This window comes from Salvelinus namaycush, chromosome 7 (genome assembly GCF_016432855.1).
Source record: "Salvelinus namaycush isolate Seneca chromosome 7, SaNama_1.0, whole genome shotgun sequence".
Classification (NCBI taxonomy): Eukaryota; Metazoa; Chordata; class Actinopteri; order Salmoniformes; family Salmonidae; genus Salvelinus; species Salvelinus namaycush.
In genome coordinates, this window is record NC_052313.1 from 52,054,807 (window position 1) to 52,080,854 (window position 26,048).

The 26,048-nt window shown below is 42.6% G+C and overlaps 2 protein-coding genes across 3 annotated transcripts; one reads left to right on the top strand and one right to left on the bottom strand.

Annotated features, from left to right (window-relative positions):
* Positions 1-1,113: 1,113 nt before the first annotated feature.
* LOC120051404 (importin subunit alpha-4-like) lies at positions 1,114-15,544 on the bottom strand. 2 transcript variants are annotated; one of them, XM_038998247.1, is made up of 16 exons: positions 15,331-15,544; positions 12,941-12,985; positions 11,097-11,186; positions 10,930-10,959; positions 10,687-10,835; positions 8,773-8,858; positions 8,356-8,442; positions 8,109-8,278; positions 7,322-7,366; positions 7,091-7,222; positions 4,543-4,671; positions 4,211-4,315; positions 4,020-4,091; positions 3,709-3,871; positions 3,487-3,581; positions 1,114-3,177 (listed from the first exon to the last, which is right to left on the bottom strand). In XM_038998247.1, exons 1-16 carry the CDS (start codon positions 15,397-15,399, stop codon positions 3,079-3,081), a joined length of 1,566 nt encoding a protein of 521 aa, XP_038854175.1. In that variant the 5' UTR covers positions 15,400-15,544; the 3' UTR covers positions 1,114-3,078. The 2 variants fall into 2 exon arrangements, with proteins under 2 accessions (XP_038854175.1, XP_038854174.1); XM_038998246.1 differs by having other exon boundaries at positions 8,356-8,448.
* Positions 3,083-18,622, top strand: LOC120051405 (putative potassium channel regulatory protein). Its single transcript, XM_038998248.1, has 3 exons — positions 3,083-4,721; positions 16,613-17,280; positions 17,804-18,622. The coding sequence occupies exons 2-3, from the start codon at positions 16,703-16,705 to the stop codon at positions 18,057-18,059; spliced, it is 834 nt and encodes a 277-aa protein (XP_038854176.1). The 5' UTR covers positions 3,083-4,721; positions 16,613-16,702; the 3' UTR covers positions 18,060-18,622.
* The last annotated feature ends 7,426 nt before the right edge of the window (positions 18,623-26,048 follow it).

A 26,048-nucleotide genomic window follows, 5' to 3' on the forward strand; every position in this document is an offset into this window, starting at 1 on the left:
TTTGTATGGGGGAGGGGGGCAGCAATGAGTGTCGAATCTAGTGAAGATACAAGTTAATTGCTCATTTTATAGGTGAGGCTTATTTGATCAAATATAAGTTTCATAATACTTAAGTTAATAAGAGTGTACTTGTGTCCTGCACGTGACATTGCGACGATTGTTTAAAATCAGTTGTGCCAGTTCACACGGGTCTCTGCACTTTCATTGGCTAGAATGTTCTCGCCTGCCGCAAGCCTTTCGCCTTTGCGAAATTGTTAGAGCGGTCAGTCGACCATCTTGCCACGCCGAATGTAGATTAAGCCAGGAGTCAGGAATCAGGACCTCGGACAGCAGATTGGACAGCGATTGACAATAGTATAAATAAAGCATAGTATATTTGAATAGTCAAACTTTTTATATTGTTTGTATATCGTATTTTACAGTGGTGTAAAGTACTTAAGTAGTTTTGGGTATCTGCACTTCACTATTCATATTGACTACTTTTACTTCACTACATTCCAAAAGAAAATAATGTACTTTTTACTCCATACATTTATCCTGACACCCAAAAGTACCCATTACCTTTTGAATGCTTAGCAGGACAGAAAATTGTTAATTTCCCACACTTATCAAGTGAACAACTCTAGTCACCCCTAATGCTTATGATCTGACCGACTCACTAAATAAATGCTTCATTTCTAAATTGTCTGAGTATTGGAGTGTGCCCCTGGCTATCCGTAAATTTAAGAAAAAAAGAAAATGGTGCTGTCTGGTTTACATAATAAGGAATTTGAAATTATTTATACTTTTGATACTTAAGTACATTTAAAACCCATACTTTTAGACTTACTCAAGTATTATTTTACTGGGTGACTTTCACTTCACTTGAGTCATTTTCTATTAAGGTATCTTTACTTTTACTCAAGTGTGACAATTGGGTACTTCTTCCACCACTGGTATTTTACATTTGTGCGACTGTCCTTCTCTATCAGTTTTGTAGACCCCGGGAAGAGTAGCTGCTGCTTCTGCAAAAACGAAATGGGGATCCAAATAAACAGTGTGCATTTGCCATGGTTCTCAGTCTACCTAGTGCAATAAACATAGGTTACCAAAATTAAAAAACAAAAGGCAAAATGGATTTCAACTCATTTTCTTTAATATGCACAAGAGTTGAAAGGAACATTGTGAGCCACCTTAAAGAGATATGGATTCTAAAATGTATAAAAAGTAAGACAGAGGCCAAAATGCTATCTGTTGCTTTTTCGTCTTTAGTACATGTTTCGTTAGCAAGTAAAAATCTTGCCCAAAAGCATAAGCTTGTATCAGTTTCTGATACAAGACAAAAAATTCCATTCTTTAAAGTGGCTCTCATTCTATGTCTCTAGAATCTAGATCAATGACTGTACACCAGCTAGACTTTGTTCATCAGTTGTGAATGGCTAGTCCAAAAAGGCGTGGGCCGCTCCCCTGAAATAATCCCCATTCCTTCTCAGTAGTTAGCAGCCAAAACATAACTACATTAGTCCAAATGTAATTTTTGTTTTTTCCGGTCCTTTCACAAATAAATGCTTGAGGGAAATCAAGACAAAAGTCCAGTTCACAAGAGAATTTTCAATCAAGTCATCGATCACGTTACACGTTTAAAAACAAACTTCCCTGTTAATCTTTTAACAGTAAAAACATTACAGCCTCGCAAAGTGAACCGATCGATGGATGACTGGCAAAATGCAGCTGCTTTGTACAGACCGAACTTCAGACAGTTGGAAATACTCTTAAATTGTATAATTAGATGTAGCATATAGAACAACTGTATGGTCAATGGACCATTGCAATGCAACCATAGCTTTGACTTATTGAAGCAAACATTGCTTTCCACACACAGTAAGCAGAGGGAGGGGTGACTCTGAAGTGTGCATAAGACTGAATAGAAACTGCAGATGTGGAATCTACACAGATGAAATCAGTGTTACATTGTCTTTCTCTGTCCCTCTACCGATATATCTTTCCAAAATATTTTCTCAAATTCTTGAGTCATTAAATTCAATGTCCGACGATATGTCTCCCCTGCAAGAGGAGATGTGTCTTTTGGAAAAGCCCAGTTGAAGCCTGGTTTTTAAGGCTTATTCGTTGTTGAGGGGTTTCTCGTTCAGAGGATAGAACCTGGTAAGAGGGACTAATCCAAAACCCAGTTTAGAGGTTCTGAGGAGAGGTGCGTTTGGTTCCAGCTCAACTCCATTCCCCTTCCCCCTCCTCTCAACCCAAAAACCATTCCACCAGCAAGCCATCCATAGATCAATGCTACAAAGTCTTCCTTGTTATTCATTTCAGAATTTCCCTGTTGCATAATTTTAAATATATATTTTTTGTACTTTAAATCCATTGTTTTTCATGATGATTTCACAACTAAAAGGAAAAAGGGATAATATTATAGTGGTGGGTGGTTGTTGAATTCTGTTCAGTCCACTTGGGTATATGGCAACTGCTCACTTCTCTACCCTCTGAGAAGGGTTTTGAGAGCATTCATTCTCAGTGTTCTGTTCCAAAAAAACTGTAGTTCAATGAGGACTGAATAATTAACAGCCCTTTGATGAGGTCATCAATTAGAATGTTTAACAAAGGACGGCCTAGATGCTGTCCGTACTCCTCAAAAGAGTCAATTAACTCGGAGGTTGAGTGTCTTCAGTCGCTGTGCCCAACGTGCTCTGATCCCAGACCATGAGACCAGACTCCAGAGAAAGAGCACGCCTTTAAATGAGACCATTCCTCTTCTTTGCTGATATGATGATTGGTAGAACAAGATCATTGGTCCATGCACACAGATGACTTCAGTCTCTTCAGGGTGTATGTGTGTGTGAACATGTCTGCGTAAGAGGGGATAATAGCAACTTTTTGGCAACTGCAGGAATGACGGACAGTTTTCTCTTTCTGGAACATTTATAAGCATCGCTGTGAGATGCTTGAAAAGAGATGGATAACAATGATCCTTCCTTCAGTGCTTGAACTGTTGTTGTTAGTGAGTCAGTGATTGATGTTGGGAAGGAGGTGACTGGAGGGTTCAGAGCAGCTAGAGAGTTAGACCTACTAGGTGGACGATTGCCTTTAAAACTTGAACTCCTTTGCTTGCAGGTTGGTGGCGGGGTCAAAGTTGAAGGTTCCGCCCTGAGTGGCTTCGGGGATCAAGCTGGGATCCTCGTCAATCTAAAAAGAGAGAAGGAAAAGAAGAAATGGATCAGGGTGGTGCCATAGATGAACAAACACACAGAGTGGAGACGAGATTCATTGTCACTACAGAAAACATAGGTCAATTTTTCATTCGATTTTATATAGAATTATGTAGCAAGGCCTATAGCCGATTCCTCCATCTTACCCCATTGACAGAGGAAGTGGAGGAAAAAGGCCCTGCGTTTCTGTAGCACACATCCTACACCCAGCACAGCACTGTCAGGACAGCGCTGGGTTCTAACGGTGTGCAAACTGTAGGGCTTCTGTCAGAGCAGAGGTACTCACATCGTCTCCTGAGAAGTACTGGTCGATGATCTCGAAGGCTAGTTTGTAGATGTCCTCGTTTTCATGCTGCTGAAGGTTCTCGATCTTCTCTAGACCTGATGGGCAGAGAGAAATTAGCATGAAAGTCCATCACAGTGAATCAATCTAGAATGTGTGCTTCACAGTAGCAACACTACACTGTCATACAATGGCAACATGGTGAACTGACACACACACACTGACCTCCACACTCCTCTATGATCTCAGCGATGGTGCTGGCCTCGTCCCCGGCCATGATGAGGACGTTCTTGAGGCCGTCTAGGACCACCTGAACCACCTGGGAGTCCTTAACAGACAGCAGGCTGCAGAACGGAGGAACCACATTCTGCTGCACCAGGTACTCCACCTATAGGGTCGGGTAGAACATAGCAGATCAGCCTATCAGGGCCTTGCTTTGCCTACAGACAGGTGAACTTAACCAGCCAATCAGGACCATATAAAACACAACGCTGTATGGATTGGGTATTGATGGAAGCAGCCCTGGTAGAACATACCTGATCTTTTCTTCCACTTATTGTCAAGTTGCTGATGGCCCAGGCTGCCTCCTTCTGTGTGCCAAAGTCTCCCTGCAGACAAACACAGAGAGAGGTTGTCAGTGGTTAGGCTAGTGTTCCTTACAGATCTCCACAAGGACATTTGGGCTACATAATGCTTCGTAGGGCTACATAAGGGCTCAGTGACTCACCTTAGCCAGCTGGTGGATGATCATGGGCAGCAGGCCAGCGTCGATGACGGCCTGCACCTGCTGCTGGTTGCCTGCTGTGATGTTGGACAGGAACCACACCGCCTCCTAGTGGGCGGGAGGGATACACACACACACAGGAAGCCATTCAGCTGAGAGAAACCCACAGACACGCACACCATGGACCACATGAGTACGACTGAGACCGGTACACAGAGGTATAGATACTGTTGGAAATAAACGACACTGGGGTCCATCCCATTGCAACGCTACAGGACTTAGTTACAGCAAAACAAACATATGCCACCATAAGCATCTAAACGTGTGGCTGTTACCTTGTTGATCTTCTCCTTGGGGTGTGTGAGCAGGTTGGGGAAGTGCGAGAGGACGTCACAGTTGAGCACCACCTGCGTCTGCTCGTCTGTCCCCGTCACAATGTTCCCCACTGCCCTCAGAGCTGCAGTCTACAGGATATGACATCATAGGTGGTTAATGACGTCACACATTCCGTACAGTAAGTTCCAGGTATATTACCCTTCCCACAAGCCTAACCTCAACCATTAGAGGGAAAACTGGAAACTGACCTTAGATCAGGGTAGGGGCGACTTCATCCTACTTAGGGCTGAGGCGGGCATGAAATTTTGTCAGCCGGTGATTGTCAAGCAAATAAACTGTCATTCACACGGTAATTGACCTTTACTTAACATAAACACATTTAGCATCTCCTGGCTTCCACGCATAGCCTACAAGACACTGATGCAGACCTTTGGAACATCTAATAAATCCATGTAATATAGCCTACACCTTCACAATAAATCCACTATTTTAGACAGCTCTAAAGAAAATGTAGTCTATTTCAGAAGAACAGAATGGCATACTCCGAGTTGTCCTTATGTTAGGTCCTGACCTGGCTATGCCATATGGCTGTGGGCTACACTAGTTTAGCAGACTAGATTTACTTAGAATTCCATGGCATTATTTTATAGTATGAAGAACACAATTGAACATAACTAAATTAAATAAAGGATATTTTCTCCAAACAATTTAAGTTGTTTGCAAATGCGGCTATTCTGTGTTGAGCAATTTAAAAAAAAAACAGGTACTCCTATAGGTTTAATTTAGTTATGTATGCAACTTTAGTTGATACACCAACATTGGGAGATATGTTTTCATTTTTAATACATTCTAAGGCTGCATGATGCGACTAATGATGATTTGAAAAGTCGCATGAATGGCATGAGCTCTGTTTCTGGTGCAGGCTGCACACCATCAGTCTCTCATTCACAATTTGACAAGCACTTGATAATATTCTCAACAGGCCTCAAATTTCCCAGCGGCATCCCCCTGTGTGGCCGTAATCCCCTAAAAAAAATCTATGCCTTCTGCCGCCAAAGTGGCCGTTGTGCCCTTGGGCTGAATATAACAATTATAAATCCTTTCTCCCGGCTGCCGGGCTCCAAAGCACCTCCCCCCTCACGTGGTTCTCTCATATTTCAAGTCTTATTAATTAGCCAATGCCTGTCACGTGATCAGGTCCTTCTCAGCTAAGCAGAAGGCTACAAGTGAAGACAGACACATCGTGACGCAACTGCGCGCATCGCTCTTATGTTAGAACTGTCCACATTTACTTTTCATCAGCCAACAAGATGAGTAGGCCTAACGAACAGCAAAACCACTATCCTATGTCAATCTACTATCCCCCATAGTACAAAACTTTACCTATTCTGTTGGTCAGCGTGTCCTTCTGTGAAATAAATAATTATTCTCAACATACTCTGGGACCGTGGTGGAATGCGATAAAGCCCAAATTAATAAAACCACTCGCATCAAAAAAAAATTAAAAGCAATGTGGTTGATGCAACAGATCAGAGCATTTATCTTAAAATAAACTATTAGGCTATTTCATCACATAAGTGCAGCAAAGCGCACACGGCAGTAGGCTATAAGCATGAATGTTCCAAAATGCAATCAATTAGCAGGAAAACTGTTCTCAAAGTGAACGTAAATGTGATTCTGCATGTAATGCTTTAATATTAAAAAAGGTGCATTTCTATGGTGAAAATGTAATTCCTCAAACTTGAAACTCAAGCGCCACCTATGTATGCCAGTTAGACTACACCGGTTGTAAAGCAGATTCATGTGCTTCATTTTAAGAAGTTATTTGGCCACTTTAGTTGTGATACAAACCTTATCAAAACATATAGGCCCATGGGCTAGGCTACATGAGGTGATTGCAAAAAGTCGGGCAAAAAAAGCATGTGCTGTTTGTCTTACTGCACACGCTGGGCATCACTCACAATTGATAGGCTAATATTGTCACCCATCAGACTATTCTTGATTTAATGCTGTCTCGGAACAGGTGTAGGGGGAAAAAAATTATGCAATCTATGCACTTGTATAGCGAATGAAGGACGCTTTCCCCGTGGTTTATTTTCATGCCAGGCAGGTAGCCTATACTCCTGTTGTAAAGAGAAGCAATGTGCTTAATATTAGGAAAGTTGAGAAATAAATATAGTAGGCCTAGCCAATAGAAAGCTGATGGGATCCTCTTTTTAATAGAAGCCATCACTGTTTTCTCACGCAATTGCATAGCCTATTAAAATGTTGCGCAACATGAGCTCTCATGAAGTGTTTGATTAGATTTTCAAATACATTTGCACTGATTTCAGAGTTATTCAAGGGACAATAGAGTGCTGAGTACCAGGCAGTTAGCAAGTTTGGTAGGCTACTAATTACCAGCAGCAGCATCAGAGCTTGAGAAGCCTAGTTACCCTGACTAAACGGTCAAGTGGGACATGACTAATGACCATTGATGTGGCGGTAATACGGTCACCGTAACAGCCCTAATCCTACTTCCAATCAGGGGAAAGGAAGCAGACATACCTGAACTTTGACCTCTTGGTGGCTGAGCAGGGGGACGAGGAAGGGGACGACCCCCGAGTCGATGACCATCTGGATCTGTTCATTCCCTCCGTCTGTGAGATAGGACAAGGCCCACACTGTATCCACTAGGATCTGATCACAGAGAGAGAGGACGGCGTTAGAACCAGGGAATTTCCATAGGAAATGGCAAAGCAACTAGCTTTGCTGCTGTGATAGTAGGGTGATACTTACATTTATATCAGTGTGGTATATCAATACACAGAGAGCAGGTAGAATCTGGAAGAGGTAGAGAGGAGAGAGAGTCAGGCATAATGAGTGGAGGCGTAATAATGAGGCGACTCTATTGAGCAGATCAACAGACAGGACCCATGGTGTTTTCTGTTTCAGCAGGCAGACACTGCAGACCTCCAGAACCAGGCCAGACCACTTTCCCTAATCAAACCCCCCATCGTCTGATTGTCCTCAGAGCCAAACACATGGAACACAGCCAGAACTGTTGGGCAAAGGGTTCAGCTAAAATTTACGATACAAATGTCTATGTGAAGATCATAATTCAGTCAGATTGGCCTCCCGAGTGGCGCAGCAGTCTAAGGAACTGCATCGCAGTGCTTGAGATGTCACTACAGACCCGGGTTTGATTCCAGGCTGTGTCACAACCGGCCGTGACCAGGAGTCCCTGCCTTACAATTGGCCCAGTGTCGTCTGGGTTAGGGGAGGGACTGGCCGGGGGGGCTTTACTTGGATCATCGCGCTAAAGCGACTCGTTGCAGGCTGGGCGCCTGCAGGCTGACTTCGGTCGTCAGTTGGACGGTGTTTCCTCCAACACATTGGTGCAGCTGGCTTCCAGGTGAAGCGGGCAGGTGTTAAGAAGCGCGGTTTTGCGGGTCATGTTTCGGAGGACGCTTGACTCGACCTTCGCCTCTCTCGAGCCCGTTGCAGGGATGAGACAAGATGGATATCAAAGAAATTCAGTTAGATTGAATGACTGTGCTGGGTCTCACACCTCTGTCTGTCTTACCTCCTGTACTGTCTCCATGGGGGGTGGTGGGTCCTTGTTGCGGCAGAGGTTGACAATGACCCAGGTGACGTTGCGGAGGAAGGTTATGGGGATGGAGGGGTTAATAAACGACAGCAGGGGCTTGACCACACCCAGGGAGATTACGTAATCCCTGCACTGCGGCCCATCGCCTGCACGGGAAGAACACAGGTGTGTCATTGACTGGCATCGGCAGTGTGTGTATGCATGTGTGTGAGCCATCACTCACCGATGATGTTGCCTAGCGCCCACACGGCCTGTTCGCATACGTTCTGGTGAGGAGATTGTAGCAGCCGCAGGAATAGAGGCACAGCATCTGGACATGTAGAGAGAAAGGCAGACCCATATGTTAGACAACGTTGCAGACAACAGAGAGAGACCGAGACATCAGTTAGACAGAGGTAGAGAGAGACATCAGTTAGATGTAGAGAGAGAGACATAAATTAGAGGTAGAGAGAGATTAGTTAGACAAGAGGTAGAGTGAGGGTCTGGCAGACAAGAGACAGAGAGATGGGGAAGACAGTTGAGAGCAGGCGTTTCTATACCAGGAACCAGATGGATAGGTTGGCTCATATAGACAGGTCCATTATGTATGCCTGATGGGTCAGTTTGAAACTGGGCCACAGAAGAACGAGAAACTACTTACTAGATTTGACAACAGCTTGAGTCTGTTGTGACGTCCCTGATGCTATGTTGGTCAACGCCCAGGCAGCCTCAAACTGGAGAGAGGGACTGGGGAAGAGGAGAGAGTAAATGAGCCTAGCTATATGAAGAGACAAACAGAAGCTGTCCCCAGACAACAAAACACGACCAATAAGCCCATCAACAGCACATGACTACTGATCAACAATCCATATCAACCTGCATCACCACTAACCCCCACCTCTGTCTAATATAAATATATATATATACACACACACAAAAGTTTGGGGTCACTTAGAAATTCCCTTGTTTTTGAAAGAAAAGCTACATTTTTGTCCATTAAAATAACATCAAATTGATCAGAAATGAAGTGTAGACATTATTAATGTTGTAAATGATTATTGTAGCTGGAAACGGCAGATTTTTTATGGAATATCTACATAGGCCCATTATCAGCAACCATCACTCCTGTGTTCCAATGGCACCTTGTGTTAGCGCAAACTGCCTAGAAGGCCAGCATCCACGGAGTTGCCTCTTCACTGTTGACGTTGAAACTGGTGTTTTGCAGGTACTATTTAATGAAGCTGCCAGTTGAGGACTTGAGGCATCCGTTTCTCAAACTAGACACTAATGTACTTGTCCTCTTGCTCAGTTGTGCACTGGGGCCTCCCACTCCTTTCTATTCTGGTTAGAGGCAGTTTGCACTGTTCTGTGAAGTGAGTAGTACACAGTGTTGTACGAGATCTTCAGTTTCTTGGCAATTTCTCGCATGGAATAGCCTTCATTTCTCAGAACAAGAATAGACTGACGAGTTTCAGAAGAAAGTAATTTGTTTCTGGCCATTTTGAGCCTGTAATCAAACCCACAAATGCTGATGCTCCAGATACTCAACTAGTCTGAAGAAGGCCTGTTTTATTGCTTTTTTAATCAGCCCAACAGTTTTCAGCTGTGTTAACAATTACAAAAGGGTTTTTGAATGACCAATTAGCCTTTTAAAATGATAATCCAAGTTTAGCTAACACAACGTGCCATTGGAAGACAGGAGTGATGGTTGCTGATAATGAGTCTCTGTACGCCCATGTAGATATTCCATTAAAAATAAGCCGTTTCCAGCTACAATAGTCATTTACAACACTAACAATGTCTACACTGTATTTCTGATCAATTTGATGTTATTTGAAGGGACAAAAAATTTGCTTTCTTTCAAAACAAGGACATTTCTAAGTGACCCCAAACTTCTGAACGGTAGTGTGTGTATATCTATCTATCTCTCTCTCTGTCTCTCTCTGGCGTTGCCTCACGCTCCTGCCTCTATCACCCAACCTCCCCTACCCTCCCCTGTCTACAAAACACATAAATCCCCCACGTCTCCAGCAGCCCTGCGCCTGTCCAAGCCTGACACCCCACCCTGCACATTAAGCCCATCCATTTCCCCCCTCATCCCACCCCCATCCACCAGTCCCTGTCCAGGGGAGTCCCCCCTAATCGCTCCCCATCACTGAAGAGACAGAGCTGTCAGCTGTGGGGCAGCGCTAGAGCAGTAGAGCGGAACACACACTTTCTCTCCTATCCGTCTGTGTGTCTGCAGCCTGCTACAGTGTTCACATCAGCCCAGCCATGCGGAGGAGAGGGAGGGCACACCAGTAGCCCCAGAGCATGACAGAGAATGCAGAGAGACAATGGAGAGAGAGAATGGAGAGAGAGCAGTCTGACACATACGGGGCTAGTCTACCCACTCATTCACGCTCCGGTTTTCAGCCTTCTCTCCTTTCGCACTTCTCCGACTTTTGAACGGGGGCATCACACAGAATTACCACAGGGGCAATTTACCACCCTCATCTTTCAATTACTCTTCCAGGGCAAAGGTGCCCCATGACCCATACAGTCTCTCCCCCCCCCCCCCATAAAGCAGACTTACTTATCGTCCCTCTCCAGGCATTTGACCAGGATGGGTAGGATGCCGGACTTAATCAAGTCGTCGATGGGGGGGTTTCTGTCACTGGACAGGAGTTTTCTGGCTGCCTGCACGGCACTGAGCTGGATGAGTCCGTTGTCACTGACAGCATTCTGACAGGAAGGAGAGCGAAACACAAGATTAGCTCCAACAGTTCAAGATGTATGTACGGGATGGATCAACAACACTGACAGAATGCAGGCTTACCTGTAAGATGGCTTCCAATGTTACATTTTGCTGCAAAACAAAAAACTAGAGTTGTGAGATTTTCTGTAGCTACGCGTTTACATGTTGCAAGGTTAGAGCTAGGAAACATATTCCTGTCATTCCTGAACTTGAAGTCGTAGTGTGAGAGAGAATGAGGACTGACTCACCCCTTTGAAGTCAGAGTCTATGTCTGAGTCTTCCAGGCTCTCCTCCTGTGGAACGTTCCTCTTCTTCAGAAGGTGCTCATCTCGTTTGTTCTGGGGGAAAATAATATATATATACATTTTAAGTGTTGAATCCTAGAAGGAATATAGGAGTGAATGCTATTGGAAACATTCACCCACACAGTGAAGGAACAGATTCCCTGCTTGACTCCTACAGGTAAAGACTGCTCCCATAACCTCCCAGTGACGTTAGTGGCAGATAGCACGAGGGAGGAATGCATCCATCTCTGCACAGACGGTTCCCTTCTGCAGCACACATGCTGCTATATGAGAGAACTGCTGTGGCACTCATCCTACATTAGTGGTTTGCTCTTCTGTAAGGGTAGGACATGGCTTTTTAGCAGAAAAAAACAGAAGTTCTCTCACACTTCTCGTCAAATCATACAGGCCTGTATATATGTTTCTACAAAACTGCTGGTCAGCTCAGATTTCCTGAAACACTTCTGCAAGTCGCATTCAGAGGACACGTTGGGGCCTTAGAGCAAAAACCAAGGGCTCAGAGTAGAGCTGGGCGATATGGACAAAAATCCATACCGCAATAAATTGTCTGAATTGATGCAATAATGATAAGTTCAGAACATTGATGTGCACCACAGTTTAAAATGATCCTTTAAACTACTAGTATGATGCGTGTACATTCTCAAATCATCCATTTTAGCAAATGTATTTGATTTCAAACTTCTCTTTTCTCTAATATAGGCTTCTTATCGTAATGAACGATATCAGCTAAATGCCTGCAATAAGTGACCGGTATGGTTGGTGTCAATCATTTTTATTGTATCATCTCAGCTCTAGCTCAGAGTCATATTCCAGTGGAATGAAAGTCCCCCCCAGACGCTGATCTAAATTCAGTTTGGCACCATCCCCTCTAATAGTCATGGTTCTACCCAGAGAAGCTGCTATAGAGTCATACATCCAGAGGAATGGTCATGGTTCTACCCAGAGAAGCTGCTATAGAGTCATACATCCAGAGGAATGGTCATGGTTCTACCCAGAGAAGCTGCTATAGAGTCATACATCCAGAGGAATGGTCATGGTTCTACCCAGAAAAGCTGTTATAGAGTCATACGTTCAAGACAAGCCTGTGTGTTTGATGAACCTGCTTAATGGCCCCTGGCCAGAGCTCTGCGCTTCCGCAGGCCAGGAGAGGGAAACCCTCTCCAAGGCTGAGGGGTAAGACCAGTCCGGCCTCTCTGACAGGGTGGGAGAGCAAGAGAGGGATGACCTAAATACAGCCAAGGCATCCTGACTCTTCAACAACAACCTGAGCATAAGAGGGGGGGGTAGTTTCCTCACACATACCTATTTAGAAACAAAACGACCCAGCAGACAGAGCAGCCCATAAGGGGCAGGGGGTGGACCAGGCTGCTCTGTCTCCGCCTATTTGATAAAGAGACTGCAACATTTCCCATCAAAATAAAGATGAATTACTTATATAACCCTGCTTCCACCTAACATCCAAGTCCCAGAGAGACTTAACAGGCTGGAAAAAGGACCTGCATGTATCAATTAAAATGACAGTGCCTGTCTGTTGTGCCACGCATACCAAAATAAGAGGTACATGACAGACACGGCAGCCCTGGAATGGCATCTGTGGAGTGGGCCAGGACACAAACAGAGACCAGAGAGGTGTGGTAGGGTGGGAGAGGTGAAGGGTGAAACTCAAGAGGATAGTGTGGAGATCTAGCCTTTCAAATTTCAGTGTGGGAAGGAGCAGAAATAGGCTAATGGGTTAGTCCATTGGATGCGACTGAACTATAAACAGTCAATTGAGATGCTCGGCTCACCTTTCTCAGCTCCACTGTCACTTCATTGCGATGTCTTCGCATAGTCTGTAAGAGAGAGGAGAACAGTCAGAGAAGAGCCTAACTACTGGAGCATTAAAAAGACAGCCCATACACTCAAACAAACCCCATGCAGTGTTAGTCAATTGGAACTGGCTCCATTTTGTTTACAGACTGGGCTTTAGATTACAAGTGTACTGCTGCATGTTGGCAACAGGCGGTAGAGGATCATGTTAACTTGATTGCCAGTTGGGGCATCCTGGTTCATATTACTAACGCTGTGTAACCTCCCTCATGCAAGCAATGATTCTGTTTATGTTTATCCACCAACTCAAAGGTGTGACCCGCTGCTGCTGGCAAAACCCTGCCCTGACACCCGAACTCAAGGTCGCAGTAAAAATCTGATGTGGTTCCGTATGTGTTTGAAACGCTCCATCTATTGAAGACGGAACACAATGTTTTGTCAACACTGCCTTTTGTGGGAACTGTGTTTAGGGAGGATAGTGAATCAGCCATGAGAGAACGCCTGAGAGTGGCTCAGCTGGCCAGCTGGTAGGAGGTAGTCAGAGACCTCTGAAACTCAACAACGATCGATCAAATCTATGGAATTCCAGGCATTTCTCTGGGACACTCATTCCATGCTGGGACAAGAGGGTGACTTCCTGTGAGAGGGAAGACTGCCTCAGCTCCTGGACAACACACCAGAGGTCTTCAACCTTTCTTTACATTTGAATACTACTAATTCTGCATAGCCAATGTTGATTGTGGAGTATCCTGTTATATGTTGGGATTATTATTGTATTGTAACAACGTCATACACTGCAGTCACTGTGGCCCTCTGTGGTTCTGTAACCTACAGCTTTTAACATTCCTTGAAGTCTAAACACAGCCTAAATCTCATTGAAGATGCTGTGTGTGTGTGTGTCCTCTCTGATGCAGTAGAATTCAGCACCATAGGAGCAGGGTGAGTGTGTGTTGCCCTGGCCTGGGGCACTTCTATAGATCTGATAGGTTACTGTGCTTAAAGGATAGGGGCTGTATCTGGACAAGGCCTTTCGTCTCTGACAACAAGTGATCCATCTCGTATTCTTGGCTTAGCTGCTGCAAGCTCGTCAGCGGGGCTGGTGGGTCGTCAGACATGTGCAAGTCACACTGGCCTCAAAACAACCATGTCGCACTTGTTTCCTCTCCGCTCAATATAGCACATACCAGATGGACAGTAATCCATCATGCCCTCCATCCGAGATTACTGTGTTTCTAATACATAAGAATATGGGATAGTCAACATGTTATGTAGTCCCAAAAGTGGAAAATTTATGTTAAGGATGTGTGATCAATACAGATACAAGGGAAATGGCATGTCCCTTTGAATTAAATGTGTGGCCCTAATCATTGAGTATCGGGTTTTAATTTTACCTTTATTTAAGGAGGCAAGTCAGTTAAGAACAAATTCTTATTTACAAAGACTGCCTACCCAGGCCAAACCCGGACGACGCTGGGCCAATCGTGCACCGCCCTATGGGACTCCAAACACGGCAGGTTGTGATACAGCCTGGATTCGAAGCAGGGTCTGTCGTGACGCCTCTAGCACTGAGGTGCAGTGCCTTAGACCGCTGCATGTTGACAGTAGCATCATTAGCTTTAGTTCCAGATGTGCTATGGTGTTTATGGTGCAACTGCTCTAACTCACTGTTTGTTAAACACCCACCCTGCGGTCACTGGGATATTGAATTGCAAGCTGTTTATTCACATATGAGTTAGTTAGCTGGGTATATTATTATAAACTGATTAATAACGCTTAATCTCAGCTGTTGCAGCCGTGGAAGTTGAGTTGTGCTAGTTGTTTTGTAACAGTTAATGTGCATCATCCGCCCATTTTGACACATACAACTAGCTATAATTAGCTGGTTTGGTTAGCTGGTAAGTGTATCTAGCTCAGTTAAGTTACAGTGACTGACTTGCCAACTCGAAATATCAAATGTCATGCCTATGACCAACATCAAGATAGTTAGTTGTCTGGTGCCTTTTACCAATTATAACTATTACTTTCATTTAGTTTAGTTGATGCCAAAAGAGTTAATTTCCAAAAATATATGTTTCTCACAACCTAGCTAGCTGCTAGCACAGAGTTAGCAACTTTCCTGGCTAGCTAGCAGGCCTTCTTGCGAAAGCCGCGCCCGCTCCGCATGATAAACTTTAGCTAGTTAGTGAATGTGGATGATATATCATAACCAGCGACACATTATAGAAAAAGAAAACGTCAACAAGGACGGACAATGAATACTGCAGCAACCAAACCGAATTGAGAGCAAGGTAACCCCGAGTGTTCGCTAGCACTCGTTGCTAACGGCTAGTTAGCCAGCCAGCTAACGTTAGCCTAGCTAGATTCTCACCTCGACATCGCGCCCCTTGTTTTTGAAGCTCTTAATTCGGTGGTTATCCAAGTCGGCGTTTTCTGCCATTACTGTCTGTGTTCGGGATGTTTAGCTAGTCCTGCGCTTGAAGCTCCGGTGGGAAAAGAGAAAACGTACTGCTGTTTTGCCGAAGGGTGGCTGGCCAGACGTGATACACCGCGATGGGATAATCTCGTCAAGGAGGAGCCACGGAATCCTGTCAATTGGGGGAGGAGGACCTATGGCTAGTATGTGTGCATCCCCTGGTGTAACCGACTTCCTTGCAACATTGTTGCGCAATGTTACTAGTTGATACCCTTAAATTGCTGCAATATATCCAGTTGTTTTTTAGTCTCAAATGAAGATACTGTGTACATTATTACCAAACGACTTGCTAATCAACTATGCTATGGCTGGCTACTTTACACTGATTGCTTGCTGTTGTTGACAGATAGGTTTGATTTGAGCCCAAAGGGAGGACTTCATTATGAAGAATCACTGAAGATCAATGCTTCACACATTAAACAAAAAATGAATTGACTTTACTGTTAATCCACACAAATGTAGCTACACTAATATTTGAACAAAAAACAAAATCACTACTACATTTTGTTGTTTAGCATTGCTTTAATTTACTACCTACAACTAAATAAACATTATCATATTGAACTTGGGGAAACTACAGAAACATATTCTCACATATTACCCCTCCTGTTTTTTTTCAGATGAGTGCAGATTAAGTGCCACTCACTGTCATTTACTTTACTAAACAGACAGGAGGGTACTATGAATAAAAGAGACACAAAGCTAAAACATAAAAAACAATGCAACAAAAAAAGGATACTGCTAATCCCATGTTGAATGAATGTAGATGTAACTTTAGACCAATGTCTACTGTTTGGAGCCAAACCAACCACCTGGGTGGCCAACCTCACTACTCCATTTAGTAACTTTAGTACCACCTGAGGTTTCTGAGGGGAGGACAGCTCATAATTATGGCTGTAACCGAATGAATTGAATGGCATCAAACACATGGTAACCATGTGTTTGATTTATTTGATATTATTCCGCTCCAGCCATTACCAAGAGCCCGTCCTCCCCAATTAAGGTGCCTCCAACCTCCTGTGTTTTATTACTCAATTTTCTCCATTGGGGCTCAATGAGCAATCTCAATTTGTGGCTCATATTAGCCCCTGGTGGTAACATTCTGTACTGTCACCAGCCTCTCCAACTGAAGTTATGTGACTGCCCTCACCTAGCATGAGATTTGTTTTGTTTACAGTTGGTGTTGCCAGGATATGTTCACTGAATACCACTCCTCTCCTTAGACCCATTCTTGTCTGCAATGATTTAAACTGTCAGTCATCTAAACATGAGTGCCCAGGACTTAATATCATTCAATATTGGAGGTCAAAAATTCACCACTACTCTGTCAACTCTCAGAAGACACCAAGACTCAAGAATAGCTAGGATCCTGGATGGCAAAGACACAGATTTTAAAGTTATCAGTGGACAAGTTTTTGTAGATAGAGATTGGACTTTCTTTAAATACATCCTGGATTATATGAGGACAGGTCAAATCACCTTGCCAGCAGAATTCTCTGACTACAATGGCTTGGCTCAAGAAGCACAGTTCTATGGTTTGTATCCATTGGCACTTTGGGTTGAGAGGAACATCCATCGATCCAGAGTTGAGGTTCTAGAATTGCGCTTCTCTGTCCAGGAAACTCACGGATTCTTCCAAATATTCTGCTCCAACAACAAAACTCTGGAGGCTTTGGGGACAAGGATATCCATTTTTGTGACACATCCAAATCTGAATGGGAATTTCTCACACCTACCTCAGAACTCCAGCACACCTCATCCTGTACCGGTCCAGAGACCCTCTCACCACGACATGGTGTTCCAATGTGGGACTGACCAACTAGCCAGGGACGACTTCTCTGCCAGGTGAGGGGAAGTTACACTCACCTGTAGGCTATTATACCCATCTCAGTGTCTCCCATTGGCCAATTCCTCAAGGGCTCCATACTGTATGATGAGTTTATTAGTCACATGCACAGAGTTGCAGTTGTAATTGCAGGGTACAGTGAAATTCTTAAGCTCTGAGCTCCAACAGTGCAGGTCAAAAAGAGAAGTGAATGAAACAATACAAATAATAATTAAAATATACACATATTTACAACTGTAACACTAATACATGTCCATTGGGGGGTGGGGGCAGGGTAAATGTCCATTGGGGCAGGTAGAATGTCCCTGAGGGATTGTACATTGGAGGAGCCACAGAGGGGAAGTGAGAGGTCCGGGGGGCAGGAGGGGGACAGGGGGAGCAGGTAGCTGCCTAGTGTATAGGCACTCGACTGTGTAATGTTAGGGGAAACACTGGATCTGTAATAACTCTTGTATGTTTATTCAAAGCACTATATTATGCACAGTTTTTAAAGACCAAACTTGCATTGTTTTACTCTTACAGGTTTGTAACTATTGAGCCGGATGACAGAAAGCTTCTCAACAGCACCAACGTCCTGGGCCTGCTGGTAGACACCCTTCTGAAGGATGGGTTTCGCCTGATCGACACAAGGACAGTTTCCCAAGAGGAGAAGATTGAATACTACATGTTTGAAAGGAGCAGGGATACTGAGATCGTTGTACTGAGTGAAACCCCCAGGGCAGAACATCTCAGAAGAGAGGACACACAGAGCCTGCTTGGTGAAGGAAAGAAAAAGTGAACTCGGTGTCAGGGTGCATCTCAAAAGTCTAAAGTGGTTCCCTTTCCATGTCCAGTTCTGTAATATCAGTGGACTTCAGACTATTGAGATGGATCCATTCTCTGAGAGTCAGACTGGATTGACCAGCAGATGGCGACAAAGGATAATAATGTTGAGGGCCATAATGTCAATATGCTTCACCTCACCATTAGTCTCAATTTTATACAGTATATTTTATTCGACATCAATTTCCTATTTCCAAAAGTACAATTCTCTAAATTGAAATAGAATTGAGAATGTATTTGATCAAGAACACAAATAAAACATAAAAAATAAACTATTTGTTTAATTCAACCAGGTAGCTCATAGACTGATGTCGAACGGCAATGCTTTGCTTCAACAGCACCGTCAATACTGGAGGCTTCAGCAGTGGTGAACTCCAATATTTACGTGCTGCTACAGCAAGGCAGCCAGTCACAGAATGGCGGTCACAAGCCTCAGATGTCCAGGCTTCGCTCACGTTGTCACAGACATGCACATAACACCACAGCCATCTTTATTGTACCCAGTCTGAACTCTCAAGCCCTTGCCTTAGACACTTATCATAGGTCTGAGAGGATAGTATGGGTGTAAGCACAGGTTGGGCAACTCTGGTCCTGGAGGGCCACGGTGTATGCAGGCTTTTGCTCCAGCACACCTGATTTAATTGATTGTGGTCTTAAACCACAATTAGTTGAATCAGGTGTGTTAGAGCTGGGTTGTAACAAAAGCCTGCATACACCGTGGCACTCCAGGACTTAGCTTAGCAGGTGGAACTATTTGTGTATTGCTTTCACTCTTCCAATCCTTTTTTTCCATGTTTCTCCAGGCGTTACTGTAACAGCACAGTACAGCCTGTATTCCTGGATTACCCACAAACCATTCTGTGCTGCTTCAGCACTGCAAGGCCTGACACATCTACACTAACACATTCACACATACCCATCAGCTGGGTATGAAGGATGACTAGAGTTCTCCTCTATCTGAAACAAGACAAGAAAAGCCAATGAGGTTAGGATAGTATGGTCATGGAACAATAACAGCATGTGGCGTCCTCTGCCATGAAGTATGGGCCTTTATGGCACAAGTGGTAGTATGCACAGGGTCAGTTGTAACAGCTACATAAACCACTTAGAAAGCTGTTATTCAATGTGCTAATAATTGGTTAATGTCTCTACATACCTGAGACGTTTTAGGAGCACCAGTCAATCATTTTTTATTTTATTGACCAAAAAGTGTTTTGAGGCCTAACGTGAATAGTCTTGATGCCTCCATTTTTTATGACCAGTGGAACATTCCCCATGTATCTAATCATATATAATTTATCCGTAAGAATAGATCTTTTGATTAGTTGATGACAATAATTATTGTATTATTTTTTTCAAAAGACTCAGATTAGAATAAAATTAGTAATTGGTGGTCAAATGAAACATTTTATAATTTGGTATTTTATATGGTATTTAGACACATTCACATAATGATATAACATTTCACTTCTTTACATCAAGTTTCCTAGTACAACTAAGATAATACCTTTTTTTTTTAAGTACAGGTCATACTTTTGAATGCTGATAATTAGTTGTTGGACAATATGACATGCCCAAAAAATGTAATCAAAATATTTTTGACAACTTAGTGTATTTCCATCTAAATATCAGTTTCAAATCATAACATTTTTCAATTACCACTTATTTTTACAATTGAAGAGAACGTTACATTGAACCCTGCAGCATGTTACATTTACTTGTAACATTTCACTTCCGCCACTCTCGTTGAACTGTAAACGTCTGTGTGTCCTAGAAACTTAGTTACAGTGTGTAATGGTAGCTGAGACGTGTGTTGTTTGTATAAAAATATTATTAATCTAACTCAATCTTTTCAGAAATAAGTAAAAGGCAAAAAGTGTTAATTTAGCCTCGGTCTACCCTAAGCACCACTATTGATAATACAGAAATGAACAGTTGAGATTGACAAGCCCATGTATTGTTACATTATATAATATAATGTATATATTTTTAAATAATTTATATTTATTTCTATCACTTATTACATATTTTCTTAGGCTCTGGCAGTGATAAAACAGCAGTTGATGTGGAGAACTCCACCGCAACTGAAACGGAAGTCCCGCCTCTTATTGGTTACAGTTGATGATGTAACCCGTTTTTATTTTTTATTTTTTTAACCCGTTTTTAAATTGATCTAGTTGTTGATGCCTCAAAAGTTGTTTTTCTCCTGTGGCTGAGTCTACTGTCTGTTACACGAGGTCATTGTTATTGTAATTAGTCGACCCTCCACATCAAATACAAATAAGGAAGTGTACAGGCTATAGTATAATTGTAATTTATGAAATGTAATAATATTTTAAGGTAGGCTATTTCAAGCAATGTATTTATTGAGGAACACACACGGCGATCATAACAACAACTGCACACACCGACTTGATGAAAAAAAATGTGCAGACCGACTGAGTGAGAATAACGGTCACAACAACTGTCACACACTGACTTGACGAAAAAAATGTTTACAGACCGACTGAGTGAGAATAAATGAGTAGACATCGTACTACTTACCTGCGCGTATGACACCTGGAGACGGTAGCCTATAGCCAATGATCCCGTTCAGACTCTTCCCAATGTGCACAGGAAGCTGCGGATTGAAACAACATAATATTCCAGTGAGTTTAACCAGCCGGACATCACGCTTCAAGGAAGTTCTATTCTTTTGTTACTACTGTAGTAGCCTATTTATAAGCTACCCCATAGCGCTAGTTTTGCGAGGGAGGCGGGGCGAAGGCATTTTAAGAAAAAAGGGAGATCACTTGACCTCAGCCGACACAAGAGATAATACACACAAACCAATACATCAACGCATCCTCCATCGACTTTATATATAGACAGAGCGCAACCACCACCCCCCCATCTCTATAAAACCATAATCGGCGAGCCCTCTTCCAAAGACGTGCGCCTCGGGGAGAGAAGAAGTCACATTTCGAAGTTCGGTTAAGTGATGACTATAGTCTTCAGCAGTGGTTTAAAGTACTTAAGTAAAAACACTTGAAAGTACTACTTAAGTCGTTTTTTTCGGTATCTGTACTTTACTATTTATATTTATGGAACGTTTACTTTTACTTCACTACATTCCTTAAGATAATAATGTACTTTTAACTCCATACATTTTCCCTGACACCCAAAAGTATTCGTTACATTTTGACAAGAATGATCAAATTCACATAATTACCAAGAGAACATCCCTGGTCATCCCCTGCCTCTGATCTGGCGGACTCACTAAACACAAATGCGTTGCTTGTAAATTATGTCTGAGTGTTGGAGTGTGCCCCTGGCTATCCAATAAAAAAGGACGATTGTGCCGTCTGGTTTGCTAAATATAAGGAAGTCGAAATGATTTATACTTGTACTTTTACTTTTGATACTTAAGTACATTTGAGCAATTCCATTTACTTTGATACTTAAGTATATTTAACACCAAATACTTTTAGACTTTTACTCAAGTAATATTTTTCTGGGTGACTTTCACTTTTACTTGAGTCATTTTCTATTAAGGTTCTAATTGAGTACTTTTTCCACCGCTGGTCGACAGGAGCTGTCAGGCTTTTTCTTTAACTCTGTATTATGAACTATTTGGGGTGTAATTTTGCGTGGTTGGATAGGCCGAGGCCCTACAGTGGGGAATTGTATCTCGCGCGTCAACGCCAACGAACGCTGGCTGTACTGCATTGCAACGATGATGAAAATATTCCATTCGTTGATAATGTCGTTTTAAAGTTGCTTAATACAATGAAATAGCAGGTGAAAGTGTTGTTGGTGGAATTGCCTTAATCTTTTCAATTTTTACATTGTTGTCCACATCCTTCTCGTTCCGTGTAGCACACATTTTCAATATCATCACTTTGTTTCTCGTTTTCTGTGATCAAAATTGTAAGAGCAAAACTTAGTATTTTGAAGGTGCATGTGTTTAGTCGTAAATGATATACATTTTCACGCTTAGTTTATTAATTTATTTGAAAGAATTTATTTGAATGTTACATTTTGATGTCACACTACTATGTCACACTACATTTCTAGCTAGTTGTTAAATTAAAACATAATTTGTTTCATTACAGTTCAATTAATGTACACGCTATAGCTATAGGCTGAAAGTCTATTGGATAGGAATATACACGAAATAGAAACAATTCGTTTTCGAAAATATTTGCAGTCAGACACAGTAAGGCTACTCAACAAACGATCATCAACTCTGCTTGGAAGAATGTACACGCTATAGCTATAGGCTGAATGGAAGAGTATTTTCGCGTGCTCACTGAAATAAGTTAGCCCAGTCTGATTATCGAAAAGAAAAATGTGTTGGAAAACAAAACTCTGAATTTGTCGTCTTCATTTAAATAGCAATAAGCTAATATTTGGAATGCATTATATAGGTTATAGTCTATGAACCCTTTTAATCCTTGAAATAATGTATGTAATGTATCGGAGGCCTATGTAATGGAACATTGGTCTTACAAAGGTGTTTTTCATTTATCCAAATCTTCATTATAGGCCTATGGATAAAATACTGTAAAATATCATGCCTATTACTGAATCCCGCATTAATCTATGACACCTGCCGTCCGCGTGCGACCCGAAGACTGTATTCATGTTTAATACTTTATTTATTCTACATGGAACGAATTTGAAACATAAATTCATCCAGTTTTCTTACAATTCAGTCATTGTCTTATACTTTACTTGCAACTACAGCTGAGTAATTGGGCTACATTCTTACCAAAGTACAGTAACAACATGGCATACAGACAAACTGATGCATCACTTTCTCTGATGTGTCTATATCGACAAAAGGCATCAGAGATGACAGACATGTCTACTATTGCAACAGAAGACCCACAGTATCTGCAAAAGGCCAACCTCAGAAACAGTTGATGTCCCATAAGTGAAACAAAACATGACAGTGGATCCTATCAACAAACATAGCCTACATTCAATGGTGTTGAAATTTACCCAGTTTACAGGGACAACTAAAAGCCCATGTTTCAGTGGAAGTGGTAGAGTGGGGGATCCCCTGTATGAATAAAGTATATACTAAACAAAAATATAAACGCAACATGCAACAATTTCAAAGATTTTACTGAGTTACAGTTCATAGAAGGAAATCAGTCAATTTAATTAAATTCATTAGGCCCTAATCTATGGATTTCATGACTGGGCAGGGGCGCAGCCATGGGTGGGCCTGGGAGGGCATAGGCCCACCCACTGGGGAGCCAGGTCCACCCACTGGGGAGCCAGGCCCAGCCAATCAGAATGAGTTTTTCCTCACAAACAGACATAAATACTACTCAGCACCCCCATCCCCCTCCTCAGACAATCCCGCAAGTGAAGAAGCCGGATGTTGAGGTCCTGGGCTGGCGTGGTTACACGTGGTCAACGGTTGTGAGGCCGGTTGGATGTACTGTCAAATTCTCTAAAACAATGTTGGTAGAGAAATTAACATTAAATTCTCTAGCTACAGCTCTGGTGGACATTCTTGCAGTCAGCATGCCAATTGCACACTCCCTCAAATCTTGAGACATCAGTGGCATTGTGTTGTGTGACAAAACCGCACATTTTAGAGTTGCCTTTTATTATCCCCAGCACAAGGTGCACCTGTGTAATGATCATGCTGTTTAATCATCTTATTGATATGCCACACCTGTCAGGTTAATCGATTATCTTTAGTAAAGGAGAAATGCTCACTAATAGGATGTAAAAAAACTTTTTTGTTCTTATTTTTTCTTTTTTTTCTCCGTTTTTCTCCACAAATTCGTGGTATCCAGGGATCTTTAATTTCGGCTCATGAAAAATGGGACCAACACTTTACATGTTTTGTTTATATTTTTGTTCAGTATAGATTAGTTTATGAAAACTAAAGAAGATAATGAAGCTCATTTCTGTATAAGCAACTGATAAGGTAAAAATGGTGGACTAAAGTCCATGGAGACAAGACAACACAGGAGCAAAAGGTGTCCTATGTCCCCTGTGCACCTCTCAACCCCTCTCTCTGTCTATCTTTATCTCTCTCTGTCTATCTTTATCTTTCTTCATGTCCCATCAGGTTAAATGTTTGTCTGCATTTCTGAGCAATCATTCCACGTGTGCTTGCTTCCTGTCTATTTATAAAGGTCTAGTTGCTACCCTCTTCGATTACACTAGTCCCCATCCCTTTCCATACTGAGACCTATCCTCTAGCCATAGGCCCCTTCCCATTTAGTGATTTCAAATATGAAGGGGCTGGATAGGTTTAAGCAATAAAGTAAGGATTTTATTAGTCTTACAAATGGACTTGGGTAACTTCCACCATGTTGCTTACAACTATCCACTTCCCTCAGATCTACAAACACCATAGGGTGGAACTACAGATGTAGGATCTTAATTTGAGCCAGAAAATAATCCTGCAGCATCAGGACATTTGAATTATTATGTGGATTATAATTAATATACATTTTTGTAGGGGTTGATACATTCTTTGGAAGGGAAAATCAAGACCGCAATTTAACCGTGGAAATTACAAACTTCAGAATACATTTTAAACCTCAAATAAACCACAAGTTTTAAATCCCCCCCTGCGTTGCAGGAAAGTTCTCTTGCAACAGGCTGATCAATTTAAGATCCTACATCTGTAGGGAGAAAAGGTTCTAGAGTTTCTTTTAGGACTGGGCCTAACAGTATCCATGCAGTAGCAGTAGCCCAACCCGTCAATGCAACACAAAACAGGACACAGAATCCAGATCCAGGGTTGTGATCACCAGACACCACAGCATAAACAAATATGGCCGACAAACGCGATGTACAGAAATAAAGCCAGAACAAGTTGTCACCAGGTCTTAACTCTTTAAGTTTGGGGAATGTCCAGCAAGTGCAGTGTGGGGCTGTGAGAGGCGATATGGGGAATAACGTGTGTCTGTGTGTTGATACTGAGAACATCGTCAGGTTTTAAAAGTAGTCTCATATCGATGTAGTCCAAACCAAACCTTAATTTTAATTATGGTTATAAACCTGTAGTTAGTCTCTCAGGTATTCTGTTATGAGTACATTTTTATGGACCAATTAGGTTCGTTTTTTTAGTACTAGTTTTCTGTTACTTCATGTGGAAATGTACGTAAATAAAAACTCTATATAAAACACAAAGATCAGTGGCTTGGGGTCAACATCATCCTATTCCCATTCCTCCCTGTGTGGGAGTGGCTGGTTGATGCAGCAAGAGTGTTTCTCCCAAGCCGTTGGTAGGGAAAGACACACACACACACACACACACACACACACACACACACACACACACACACACACACACACACACACACACACACACACACACACACACACACACACACACACACACAGTACAGTGTCTGTAATGACAGCAGCTGCTCCCTGCCTGCATAACCAAGGTGCCGGAGCAAACGACAGCAAATGCCTGAAATTCTGACTTCTGGAATATTCCCTCGTTCAGCCAACGCTCCACCCAGTCGAAGTAATCTGACGCATGGCGCAAGTTTGGGCACGCGTTAATGGCATTAGTCGTGTGTGTGTATGTGTGTGTGTTAGTACATCAAAAACCTATGCAACCATACTGTATGTTGGCAGACATCCAAGAAGGATAACATGCCAGAGAGAGAGAGAGAGAGAGTATGTGAGAGAGAGAGAGAGAAAGAAAGAGAAAGAAAGCAAAAGAAAGACAGGGAGAGAGTGTGGTTGAGAATAATAAGAGAGATAAAAAGCTTTATTGAGAGTGTAAGAGACAGAAAGAGATAGAGGATCAGTCTAACATTCTATTAGCGTGTTCCATTAGCGCCCAGTCCACAGTGCCCCTCTGTCCCCCTATAACCCATGCTCCCTATTAGCATGGTGGTCCTACAGAGGAGAAAGCTGGTTATTCACAGAGCCAGGCCACAGACAACAGCAGCCGTCACACCAGAACAGGGCT

Bases quoted from the DNA above. Each gene is read 5' to 3' on its own strand.
- LOC120051404 (XM_038998246.1), bottom strand. From the start codon at position 15,399: ATGGCAGAAAACGCCGACTTGGATAACCACCGAATTAAGAGCTTCAAA. The intron at 12,986-15,330 runs GTGAGAATCTAG...TCTCTCTTACAG, and splicing joins ACAAGGGGCGCGATGTCGAG to ACTATGCGAAGACATCGCAA. The intron at 4,092-4,210 runs GTGAGTCACTGA...GTTTGTCTGCAG, and splicing joins TCATCCACCAGCTGGCTAAG to GGAGACTTTGGCACACAGAA.
- LOC120051405 (XM_038998248.1), top strand. From the start codon at position 16,703: ATGAGTGCCCAGGACTTAATATCATTCAATATTGGAGGTCAAAAATTC. The intron at 17,281-17,803 runs GTGAGGGGAAGT...TTACTCTTACAG, and splicing joins AGGGACGACTTCTCTGCCAG to GTTTGTAACTATTGAGCCGG.